At 50.3% G+C, this 12607-nt stretch overlaps 1 protein-coding gene across 1 annotated transcript; it reads right to left on the bottom strand.

The window, feature by feature from the left end:
• Window positions 1-1289: 1289 nt before the first annotated feature.
• On the bottom strand, window positions 1290-11599 carry CHRNA10 (cholinergic receptor nicotinic alpha 10 subunit). Its single transcript, XM_032219676.1, has 6 exons — window positions 11530-11599; window positions 7082-7227; window positions 5461-5615; window positions 4006-4538; window positions 1617-1828; window positions 1290-1523 (listed from the first exon to the last, which is right to left on the bottom strand). The coding sequence occupies exons 1-6, from the start codon at window positions 11597-11599 to the stop codon at window positions 1290-1292; spliced, it is 1350 nt and encodes a 449-aa protein (XP_032075567.1).
• Between the last annotated feature and the right edge of the window lie 1008 nt (window positions 11600-12607).

Here is a 12607-nt window from a genome sequence, read left to right as displayed (position 1 = left end):
GCATTATACCAAAACAGTTCAGCATATTCACCTCTGTTTGGAATGTCTCTATATTAGCAAAGAGTTGGTTGGGATGGTTTCCTTGCAGACGTTTCATGACCCAACTAGGTGACATCATCAGTGCTAAAAGAAAGGGGGGGGGTTTGCTCTTTGCTTTTCCAGCCAGGGTTTGTGGGGATATTCCTGGTGAGTCTTTAATCGTTAGGCTGTTTCCTGAGGGTTTGTTAAATTGGTAGTTTCCTGACTGTTTACTTTCTGATTGATGGTCTATTGTTAATCTTAGCGTAAATCTCTGCTCATCTGGGTGTTGATCGCTGACAAGCAGCCGTTTGGGGTTTTTGTTGTTTTTTATGTTTCCTTCTTGGTTTTTGGGGATCTGCTCTGCTAGTACTGATGATGTTCCCTAGTTGGGTCATGAAACAGCCAATTTCAGAGAGCGTCAAGGACCCCCCATGGTATATTCCTGGGCTACAAAGATTCTCTTCCCTATTCCAGGGACGTATCCATCCATGGCAGTCATGCCACCCATTTCCTCCTGGGGTTGGGCAGGAATTCTTTGCATCTTACCAAAAATTGAATCTCTAGCTCAGTGTTTCCCAAACTTGGCAACTTGAAGATGTCCGGACTTCAACTCTCCAGAATTCCCCAGCCAGCGAATGCTGGCTGGGGAATTCTGGGAGTTGAAGTCCGGACATCTTCAAGTTGCCAAGTTTGGGAAACACTGCTCTAGCTGGATGGAACCAGGAGCCGAAGGGCGATGCCACCAACCCCTGTTTTGCAACTCCGTGTAAAGCCAGCACCACAGCACAAACACACTTGCAGCCCAAGGGGACATTGGGGTTCCCTTCAACCGCTTTGCAGGTGCTCCTAAAACTCCAGACAACAGACAGGAGGGGTTGCATGAAAGCTGCCGAAAGGCCGTTGCAGGAGCTGATCAGGCTGAGGGGGAAAGGTGGGGTCAAACATGTCATCAGTTCAGAATCTTTGCACAGCCACAAGAGAGCCAAGTCCGGCTCCCTGGGAGTTCTGTTGAGCCTCAGAGGGCCAATGTAGCTTTGACTGTTAGTTGACCAGATTCCTGGGTATTGTCAACAATCATAACACCTTCTGTGCTGGAACCTGGCGAATGTCCCTGGCTCTTCACACCTGACAGCTGCGGCCCACCCACCCACCCATCCACCACCACCCCACCCCGCCACTGACTCACACCTAAGGGTCCCTGTGCTCCCACCCCTCCCTTCAAGCGGCTCCTCCCTTGCCTTTCCCAGCCACACAACGGGTGCCGGGCATCACACAGCTTGGCCCACGACCAGGACACTCATGATGGCCACCATAGCAAAGAAGGTCCACATGAAGAAACGGTCCATCACCTTGGCCACCTTCTTCCACTCCCCCGTCCGTCTGGAAGCGGCCTTCTGCTCTCGGAAGCAGTTGGCGATGTACTCGACGTTCCACAGGACACCCTCCTGGTGGCACCAGCAGGTCCTTCGGGGGCAAGGGGGCTGTTCCTCAGGCTCCGCCTCCTTGGGGAGGGGTCCAGGCCCTCGGAACAGTGGGGCCTCCCAAGGAGGGGGCCCTCCTGCCCCCATGGATTCCTCACCGCTGGCCCTCTGGACTTGGGGGAGTGGGTCCGGCTCTTGTGGGGTGCTCTTGCAGCTGTCCCCGACTTCGTAGACGAAGAAGATGCGGGCCATGTACCGCAGAATAAACTTGCGGGCCCACCGGGGGACGGGCCGGGCCCCGGGGCCACAGTGGTGGATGTTCATGATGAAGATGGTCAAGGCGGTGGAGGCCGTGATCATCGTCATGGTGGCGATGTAGTACTTCCCTGGAGGTTGGGGGAAAGGAAGGAATGAAATGAATGAATGGAAAGAAGGACATAATGGCACCTTCCAATATTTCAGGGGCTTTCCCAAAGAGGAGGGGGGCAAATTATTCCCCCCCCCCCAAAGGCAGGACTAGAAGCAATGGGTGGAAACTCATCCAGGAGACAAGCAGTCTGGAATTGAGGAGAAACTTCCCAATGGTGCTTTTTCAGGAGGCTATTATGGACTTCCTTGTTTTTTTTCTTTTGAAGATGTTTCTCTTCTCACCCAGGAAGCTTCTTCAGCTCTGACAGGATAGTGGGGAAGGGAAGGACTGATACTCCTTGCAGAAAAGCTGGTCATTGGCATCCTTTTGGAGGAGTTTGGAGGTCATTGAGGCTACCTGGAGGTCCCCTGAGTGGTGCAAATGGTTCCTGTAGCCTGCCATTTCCTCTCTCTCTGGAAATCCACTTCCTTCTCCCACCCCATTCCAAGGGTCTCCATCCCGAATTGTAGAGCTGAAGGTCTGTAGAGATTCTCAGCCATCCAGGTGACAGCTGTCCCAAAGGGGCTTTTTCAAGAGGACAGGCACCTTCGGGGCAACCACGACCTGGATGGCTGAGAATCTCTACAGACTTCCTAGCAGTGAGAACAATTAATCGGAGGAAGGGCTTTTCTCCAGAGGTTGTGGGTGCTGACATCTTTGAAGGCTTTTAAGAAGAGACTAGATAGCCACTTGTCCGCAATGGCATAGGTCAGTGGTTCCCAAACTTGGCAACTTTAAGACTTGTGGACTTCAACTCCCAGAATTCTGGCTGGAGAATTCTGGGAGTTGAAGTCCACAAGTCTGAAAGTTGCCAAGTTTGGGAACCACTGGCCTATGGTCTCCTTCCTGCCTTGGATGGGGGATTGAAGACCGCCAAGATCCCTCGTAACTCTCTTATTCTGCTTTCAAATGGAGTTGTGTTAGCTGACTTGGGTGTTTTGGAGCACACTTCTACAAAAGAACCTGTGGCACCATGAAAGGTGAAGGCTATCCCCACCATGTGTCACCATTGCTGCACCCCAGAATGGCCTGGGTCATTCCCCTTGGCTGCTGCCATGTGCTTGAACAAACCCCGTGTCTATCAAGGCAATTGGCCACCAGGGCAGAAGAGACAGTCTCCATCTGTGGTCACATTAGGCTCCTGAGCAATCCTTGGTGGGGTCCATTCCATTTCCAGGTCATGGTTGTCCAGGGGTGCTTTCCCAAAAGGCCATCGGACTGTCTTGGCTTTCTCTGTGAAAATGTTTTGCTTCTGATCCAAGAAGCTTCTTTAGTTCTACTGTTAGAACAGTATTTCTCAACCTTGGCAACTTGAAGATGTCTGGACTTCAACTCCCAGAATTCCCCAGCCAGCGAATTCAATTCCTTGATAGAGGTGTTAGTTTATCCCTTGGTTGTTAGTCTAGAGCACCGTTTCTCAACCTTGTCAACTTGAAGATGGGGAAGTGTCTAGGACAGTGTTTCTCAACCTTGTCAACTTGAAGATGTCCGGACTTCAACTCCCAGAATTCCCCAGCCAGCATTCGCTGGCTGGGGAATTCTGGGAGTTGAAGTCCGGACATCTTCAAGTTGACAAGGTTGAGAAACACTGTGTTAGAAGCTTCTTGGATGAGAAGTGAACCATTTTCAAGGTATAAAACCCAAGAAAGTCCGGTGGCCTTGATAGAATAACAGTGGGAAGGGACCTTGGAGGTCTTCCAGTCCAACCCCCTGCTCAGGCAGGAAACCCTACACCATTTCAGTCAAATGGGTGTCCAATCTCTTCTTTAAAACTTCCAGTGTTGGATCGTTCACAACTTCTGGAGGCAACTTCTGTTCCACTGTCCAATTGTTCTATCGGGAAGTTTCTCCTAGTCCCACGTTGTTTCTCTCCTGGATTAGTTCCCATCTGTTGCTTCTTGTCCTGCCTTCCGGGGCCTTTGGAGAAGAGGTTGAGTCCTTTTTCTTTGGGGCAGCCCCTGAGATATTGGAACGCGGCTATCACATCACCTCAGTCCTTCTTTTCATTAAGTTAGACATAACGAAAGCCTAACCTTTTTGGAAAAGCACTTTTGGGACAACCACGATGTGGATCCCCAAAGACATCCAGGTCAGCCTGTGTGGGAACGGGACGGTGGGAGGACCTACAACGGGGGACCTTGGCTCTCTACTCACCAATCAGGGGCACGTTCTCGGAGGGCGGCATGCTTTCGGCCACCAGGAGTTGGAAGACGGTGAGGGCCAGGAGAACGGTCACCCCCAGGGACACCTTCTCGCCCGAGTCTGCCGGAAGGTAGAAGCCCAGTGGGGCCAGGAAGGAGATCATGATGCAGGGCAGCAGAAGGTTGAAGACGTAGAAGGAGGCCCTCCGCCTGAGCAGCAGCATGTAGGTGACATCCGGATAGGGTTCCGAGCAGCAGCCGTACGTGATGACATTCCTCTTGGCCGGCATCCCCAGAACCTCCCACTCCACGTTCTCCACGAAGTCCGTCAGGTCTCCCGTCTCCTGCATGCTGAGCAGGTCGATCTGGTTGCCGTTGTAGGTCCAGGAGCCGAAGGTCAGGGGGCACTGCTGCCCATCGAAGGGGAAATAGGAGACGTCCACCTTGCAGGAGCTCTTGGTGATGGCCGGCGAGTCCCACCTGATCCGCCCGTCACAGCGGATCACCACGTTGGTCTCCATGGAGCTGGTGAACTGCTCGTCGGCACTTGGGAGGCAAGGAGAGGGCAGGGGTCAGGGTGGGAGGGGGTGGGGCAGAGACTGGAGGATCAGGCGATGGGATGGGTGCACAGATGAGGCCCTGGGGATCAGAGGAGACGGGACCCAGGTGTGGATGGAACGGACAGGAGAGTCAGGAATAGGAATGCTGATACAAATATTTTCTCTTGTCTTCATTTCTTTGCCTTGGCAATAAAGAGCTTTGCTCCTTTCCTGTCTCTCTCCCTGAAGAGGGAGGGGGGGTCACAGGGGAGCTGCCTCAGACAAAACTGTTTGCTCTTTTATTCTGCTCTGCAATAGGAAGGGGGGGGGGCTGCACGTTAACAGCGAGACAAAAGTTAGCACCTTAAAACCACTAGCCTGGAGATTAGGAACAAGAATAGCTCGCGTATAAGAAAACCCCCCAAACCCACATAGCTGGCACACTTTGCAAGATGGCCTGGGGTGAAAAACAGGTGACGTGACGTTGAGCTATTGAACATAAGAGGCGTTAGGGTTTAGGGGGGGCGGCTGAAATCTAAATAATCAACCAATATTATCCGTTATGCATGCATTATTAGGGGAAGGGCAAAGGGCTGGATGCGACCATCCCTTAGCTGTAAAAACTGCTGTAAGATTTTAATCTTGGCCCTTGGTGAGCTTTTCAAACCGGGGTCCTTCTATCTTGGTGCCAAAATAAAAGTATAATTCTGTATCGCGCCCTGTGCCCGGTGGAGACCATGGGCCTCCTTCTGCCGAGTCTGCATCAGAGGACCCCCCAAGGCTCAGGTGGAACCTCCTCGCCCAGCCTTGGATGGCGCCCTCCACACCGCTGTCCTCCAGGGCCTTTCCTCCTCCTCCTCCTCCTCCTCCTCCTCCTCCTCCATAGGGAACCCCCTCCCGCACCTCTGCCCCCGTCCTCCGTCACCTACTTGTTGTAAAGGACGATGTCAGGTCTCCACACGTAGCTGCTGGGGATCTGGATGCTGTCAATGCCACCGTAGTCTTCCTTGTCCCAGCTTAGGTAAGCATCCACCCACACCTGCCGGATCCACAGGTAAGCGGTCAAGATTTGGTTCCTCTCATCCTGGGATGGAAGGGAAAAATTAAAGGCTGCCCCCACCACCACCCCACCCCCGGAGAAAGGGGGCAGGTCCTGGGATGTGGCAGGTCGCTCTGAGAGGGACCAAGACCTGTAGAAGAATAGAATAAGGATAGTCTTGGGATTCCATAGCATAGCATAAGGCAGAGGTCTTCAAAGTTGGCAGCTTTAAGACTTGTGGACTTCAACTCCCAGAATTCCACAGCCAGCATAATTTACTCTCTTGTAATCCCTTCCTCTGCAATCTCTCCACTTAGATCAGAGGACTTCAAACTTGGCAGCTTTAAGACGTGTGGACTTCAACTCCCAGAATTCCACAGCCAGCTGGCTGTGGAATTCTGGGAGTTGAAGTCCACAAGTCTTAAAGCTGCCAAGTTTGGGGACCGCTGGTATAAGGCCTACACAAAAAGAGGGAAAAAAATCAAAGCACACGAGGCAGACCCAGAAGAAGATGGAGAGATAACACTGAGGGTCTTCTACAGGTGGTCCTTGAAGTAAAATAGTTCATTTAGTGACCATTCAAACTTACAGGGGCAGTGAAAAAAATGACTTACGGCCGTTTTTCACACGACCGTTGCAGCAGCCCCCTCTCCCCCCCTCTCTGGTCACGTAGTCACAATTTGGAGGCTTGGCAACTGGCTCATATTTATGACGGGTTGTGGGACGTGATCCCCTTTGATTCCCCTTTTTGGAGGAGTGGGGTATTCTTGCACTTTTAAATTTTCAAGTAAAAAGTTGAGGTTTGGTGTTAATGCCCTTTGGTGACCTTCTGGCAAGCAAAGTCGATGGGAAAGCCAGATTCACTTAACAACCAGGTTACTAACTTAACAACTGCAGTGATTCACTTAACAAGGTGGCAAGAAAGGTCATACAATGGGGCAAAACTCCCTTAACAGCTGCCTCGCTTAGCAACAGAAATCTGGGGTGCAAGGGTGGAACGTGAGTCAAGGACTACCGTATCCCCGATTCTTACCAGGCCCCAATCTTGAAATTGGGGCATTCCACCCAACCTTTCTTCAGGCCTGCAGCCATCTCTCCTTTTGGGTCTCAGAAACTTTCTGTTATTCCACTATGCATCTTCTATGGTGGGAAAATGGGAGGGAGGATTGTACGGAGATGATATGTTAGATGATAGGTGGCCATAACAACATTCTTCTTAGAAAGCCAAGGTCATCCTTTGTCTCTGCACCTGACCGGAACTGGATGGGTGGAAGCTGCCAGCATGGTGGTGGGAGATTGGACCATGGGATGGATTTATGGGTGTGTGTGGGGGGGGGAGCAAGATCTTGAACTTTCAACTGGGTGGGGAAACCGGGAAGCTTTCAGATTCAGGTTTTCCCAGATGTGCCAACATGGCTCTCTTTAATAAACTGGAACTTTGAGGAATCCTTTGCCTCGGACTCTGATTCACTTTCAGATGCTCTTTGGAACCCTGACCCCTTCGCCCTTACCATGTCTATGATCTGGGAGAGGGTGACCTGAAGGGTGACGTTGAGTGCTCGCTCTGTGTCCTCTGCCGGCCGCAAAGCGCTGGAGTAATTGGCAAAGAGCCGGTGCAGCAGCTGGTAGGCCACCTTGCCCGGAGCTCCTGAGCAGCCTGTTGAGAAAAGGTCCAGGTAGGAGAACCAGGCAGGAAAGGGCCAAGGGAAGCCCAAGGGGGGCAAGAGAGGCCTTCTGGGTCCCTTCTCCCAACCTCCCTCAAAAGAGAACAGCCGCGCCCCTCCCTCCCTCTCTATATCCATGGTTTACGGCTGGTCTCCCTTTACGAAGGTGTTGAAGTGCACCAGGGTTTAGATGGTTGAGTAAGTTGGGAGGCTATGGGAGAAAGGATGGGTCTTCCGATGCTTCTGGAATTTCAATGGTTATAGGGCCTTGGAGGTCTTCTAGTCCCACCCCTTACTCAAGGCAGGGGACCATCTTATACCATCCTGATCACATGGTTATCCAGTCTGCTTTTGAAAACCTCCAGTGCTCGTTCTACTGGTTAATTGTCCTTTCTGCTGGGAAATTTCTCCTTAAATCCAGGTTAGTTAGTTTCCATCCATTGTTTTCTTATCCTGCCTTCTGGTGCTTTGGAGAATAGATGGATCTCCCCTCTATATCTATCTATCTATCTATCTATCTATCTATCTATCTATCTATCTATCTATCTATCTATCTATCTATCATCTATCTATCTATCATCTATCTTTACAATACAATAGCAGAGTTGGAAGGGACCTTGGAGGTCTTCTAGTCCAACCCCCTGCCTAGGCAGGAAATCCTATACCGTTCCAGACAAATGGCTATCTGATCACTTTTTAAAAGCATCCAGTGTTGGGGCATTCACAACTTCTGGAGGCAAATTCTGTTCCACCGATTAATTGTTCTAACTGTCAGGAAATTTCTTCTCATTTCTAAGTTGCTTCTCTCCTTGATTAGTTTCCACTCATTGCTTCTTGTCCTGCCTTCAGGTGCCTTGGAGAATAGCTTGACTCCCTCTTCTTTGTGGCAACCCCTGAGATATTGGAACACTTCTATCATGTCTCCCTTAGCCCTTCTTTCTATTAAACTAGACATACCCAGTTCCTGCAACCGTTCTTCATATGTTATAGTCTCCAGTCCCCTAATCCTCTTTGTTGCTCTTCTCTGCATTCTTTCCAGGGTCTCCACATCTTTTCTACATTGTGGCGACCAAAACTGGATGCCGTATTCCAAGTGTGGCCTTCCCAAGGCCTTATAGAGTGGTATTAATCCTTCACACGATCTTGATTTTATCCCTCTGTTTATGCAGCCTAGAACTGTGTTGGCTTTTTTGGCAGCTGCTGCACATCTATCTATCTATCTATCTATCTATCTATCTATCTATCTATCTATCTATCTATCTATCTATCTATCATCTATCTATCTGCTACCCATCTTACCATAGGATAACTCTGGGTGGCTTACAGCTATCTTGTCACCCTTAGTTCTTCTTTTCATCAAACTAGATATACCCATTTCCTGCAACTGTTCTTTATATGTTTTAATTTTCTTTTTTTCTTTGTTCTTCATATATGTTTTAGCCTCCAGTCCCCTTATCCTCTTTGTTGCTCTTCTCGGGGCTCTTTCCAGAGTCTCCACATCTTTTTTATATCATGGCAACCAAAACTGGATGCAAATATTCCACCTGTGGCCTTCCCAAGGCCTTATAAAGCATTATTAATACTTCACGTGATCTCGATTCCGTCCCTCTGTTAATGAAGCAGTTCCTGCTTTTCGCATTGGTTCAGGGTCAGAGAAACCTTTGGGAGCAAACTGGGGGTGAGTAGAAGGAAGGTCTGGAGAAGGTCACTTGCTGGCCAGCCTCACCCCTCCCAGGTAAGTCCATTCTCTGAGCGCAGGTGGATTCGGGTCCAGGCACAGGTGCCAGGAGCTGGCCATCTGCTCAGCGTCTCTCTTCTTCACGGGACGCGGATCCTTGGCCCTGGGCCAGCGCTCCCTCTGCCAAATGGAGGACTCTAATTAAACCGAACTGACATCGCATGAAAGGAGGGCTCTGGATGGATTAATGCTCAGATGGAAATTCACAGTGTTGCAAGGCTGGCCCGGCTGAAGATGGGCAGGGAAATGGATTTAGGGCTTTAACTCAGGAGTTGCGAATCGGGCTTGGCACAAGATCAGGCTGTTGCTCTCGCTTGAATTTAGGTTGTAGGAGCCCCAGAAGCTATTTCTCCCCTCCATCTCCTGCCCTGAAAGAGACGGGTGCTCTTAGACTAAACCTGGCGCAGGGACTCATAGAATCCTAGCCTTGGAAGTGACCCTGGAGGTCCTCTAGTCCAACCCCCTGCTCAAGGCAGGAGACCTTATATCATCCCGGAGAAACGGTTGTCCAGACTTTTCTTGAAAACCCATTTTCTTGAAACTCCACTGCTGGAGCAGCCACGACCTCCGGAGGCCTTTCTTTCTTTCTCTTTCTTCTTTCTTTCTTTCTTTCTTTCTTTCTTTCTTTCTTTCTTTCTTTCTTTCTTCTTTCTTTCTTTCTCTTTCTTTCTTTTTCTTTCTTTCTTTCTTTCTTCTTTCTTTCTTCCTTCCTTCCTTTTCTTTCTTCTTTCTTTCTTCCTTCCTTCCTTCCTTCCTCCTTCCTTCCTTCCCTCCCTCCCTCCTTCTTTCTTTCTTTCTTTCTTTCGACAGACGGATTGTTCTATCAGGAAACCCCTCCTGAGTTCCAGGTTGCTTCCCTCCTTGATTAGTTTCCACCCGTTACTTCTTCTTCTCCTGCCTTCGGGGGCTTTGGAGAATAGTTTGAGCCCCCCCTCCTCTCTGTGGCAGCCCCTCAAATATTGGAAGGCTGCTATCATGTCACCCCCTGATCCTTCTCTCCGATGAGCTTGATACGGCTACCTCCCTCCACCGTCCATCGCGACTATTTCGCCTCCAGCCCATTGACCGTTGCTCTTGTCTGCATTCTTCTGAGGATGGTGGGGACCGGAACTGGAGGTGGGATTCCCAGCGTGGCCCCACTGGTGCAGTGCAGAGCAAGACTTTCGCCTCTCTTGATCCTGACGCCGTCCCTCGGTTGATGAAGGCTGGGCCTGCATTGGCTTTCCTGGCAGCTCCAGCACCCACACAGCTGGCTCATGTTCTATCGGTTGTCCACGAGGATCCCTGGACCCGTAAAACCAACGAAAGATCAAAGAAGGGAGCCCGGAGAAAGGGGCTCTTCGTGGCTCCTGCAGCCCAGTTGATTCGTTCTTGAGCTTGGAAGCTCCCCTGCGGATACTTCGTTATTCAGCCATCCTGCAGGCACGGATGATGGGACGACACATCTACATGTTGAGGCCACACCAAGGGCATAGGAGGAGCCCCCCTCAAGAGGAGTCAGATTTGAACCCAGAGTCCTGTCAGCCTCTGCTTTGCTGCTGCTTCGGCTGCCATGAAACGGGGAGGGAGGGCATGGTATTTGGGAGGGGTTACTAATTGTGCTGGAGGAAGATTCTGGAGTTCTGCTGCCTGTCGGACTACGCCTGCGTAGGAGGTTCCCGCTAAGGCTAACGGCACCGACATTCCATCTTGGTGATGCCTTTCGAAGTTATCTCACACCTGACAATTGGGAGAATTATGATTGGACTGTAACTGGGATGCCAAGGGGTGGGAATGGGTTATTCTATATATCAACCGCTTTCACGCCTAAATAATCAGACTTCGCTTTGCTACGCTTCTAATCATTTATAATTAGTAAAAGTACACTTGATTTCTACCTATGGAGTCTCGTGGTTTTCTTTCCTAATTACTCAATGAAGAGGTGCTGACAAGTCCACTGCTCTTCACCACAGCCTCCCTGGTACTGCCTGGCCCCTTCCCTCTCTGCCTCCGGCACCCACCTCCTCCTTGGTCCAATCTGCCAAATGCAGAGCCATCCCTTGGCTTGAAAGTTTAATGACAGGTGTCTTGTTTCCGCTGTTCGGGGACTTCTGGTGACATCTTGTAAGGTTCGCTTACAGATCAAGACACACCAATTCCAATTACTGGCCCTGCTTATCCTCGCCGGGGCCGATTGAATTGCAATTTAGCGGATGGCCCTTCCCAAAGGCTGCTTGGACGAGCCGCCTTGCCATGGAGATGCTAAGAGGCGCCTCGCCGTGTCTCGCTGGAAACATGGAGCTCAGAGGCCCTGAACTGAGGGGTCCCACCTGCCACCCTTGAGGGACGGACAAAGATCCCCCCAACTCTATTATTCTTGTTCCGTCAGGATCGGAAAGTCCAGAGAGGTTGGATCTCAAGGACCCCCGTGAGCCAGAACGTCCATCGAGAGAACCCCACGAATGACACAAGGATTGTGATGCGGAGCAGGTAAAGCCTGCCCTTCGCACAACCCCTCTTTCGTCGAGCACACACACACCCTGCAGGTGCCTTCAAATTGTAGGGTGCGCCGCCCTACCTGGCATCCCGAAGAATCCCAGGGCGATCCCAAGAAGCAGGAAGGTGCGAACCTCGGGAGCCTGCGACATGTTCGTGCCCACCAAGAGGCGGCTGGAGAGAGAGGAGGCCGCCGGGGGCATCGCAGGTCTCCTCACCTGGAGATGCTGGTGAGGCATGCGGAGATACGTGAGCTGCCTTGCCGCTCCGAGGGCAGGAAGGAAGGAGGAGTCTCTCTCGGCAGAGGCAGAATCTCTCCAAGGGCTGCAGATGGGTTTTCCGTAGCTCAGCCAGCTGGAAACAGAACTCCATCCAAGAAGGAGAGACGCAGGAGACGGAGAAAGGGAGCGGAAGGGGTCGAGAGCCAGTGAACAAAAATAGAATTAAAAAAAAAACCCTCTAGCAAAATGCCAAAGGTAAAGTAGAAAGAGCCACGGGGGTCTCAAATACATTTATCGCAGCAACGGTTCTCTATTTAGAAGGAACCCATTTCATTTCAGGATCCCCTGCGTTGGGTTGGAAGGAGGGTGGGCATCCCACCGGAGCAGCTGCTACCGATTAAAGAGAAGCAAACGGATCGTATTAAAGTAATATTGAAGTTATAAACAAATCCCAAACAATGGTGGAAAAGTTCCTGTATTCCCAGATGTGGCAGTGTTGGTCCAAATATTTGGTCTTCATGCTCTTGAACTTTTGGGAGATTTGAAATGGGCAAAAAAGGAATTTTGTTTTCACAGATGGAAGAACCAATTTTGTCCCAAGGATGAATATCTTATTGCCAACGTATACAAATGGTTCTTTTTTTAAAAAATTCATTTGCTGCCGTTTTGCCACAGGCGACTCTTAACAATAAAACTGTTAATGACAGTGAACCAAGAAGATGAATAGGTTAAGTAGATAAAAATATTCCCTTATGAGAGAGATTTGATTATACTCAAGGAAGGAGTGCAGGATCGGAAGAGGTGGAGGGACCACCAGGCCCACAGGATTTAATGGACAAGATCATTTGATTATAAAAATCTTTAGTCGTATTTGCATTTGTGTAATTGATATTACGATGCATTTATGTGGGGTTTTTTTTTTGATTAAGAGAGTATAAT

This window comes from Thamnophis elegans, chromosome 6 (genome assembly GCF_009769535.1).
Source record: "Thamnophis elegans isolate rThaEle1 chromosome 6, rThaEle1.pri, whole genome shotgun sequence".
In the NCBI taxonomy this organism is placed as follows: Eukaryota; Metazoa; Chordata; class Lepidosauria; order Squamata; family Colubridae; genus Thamnophis; species Thamnophis elegans.
This window is presented reverse-complemented; position numbering and strand designations above follow the sequence as displayed.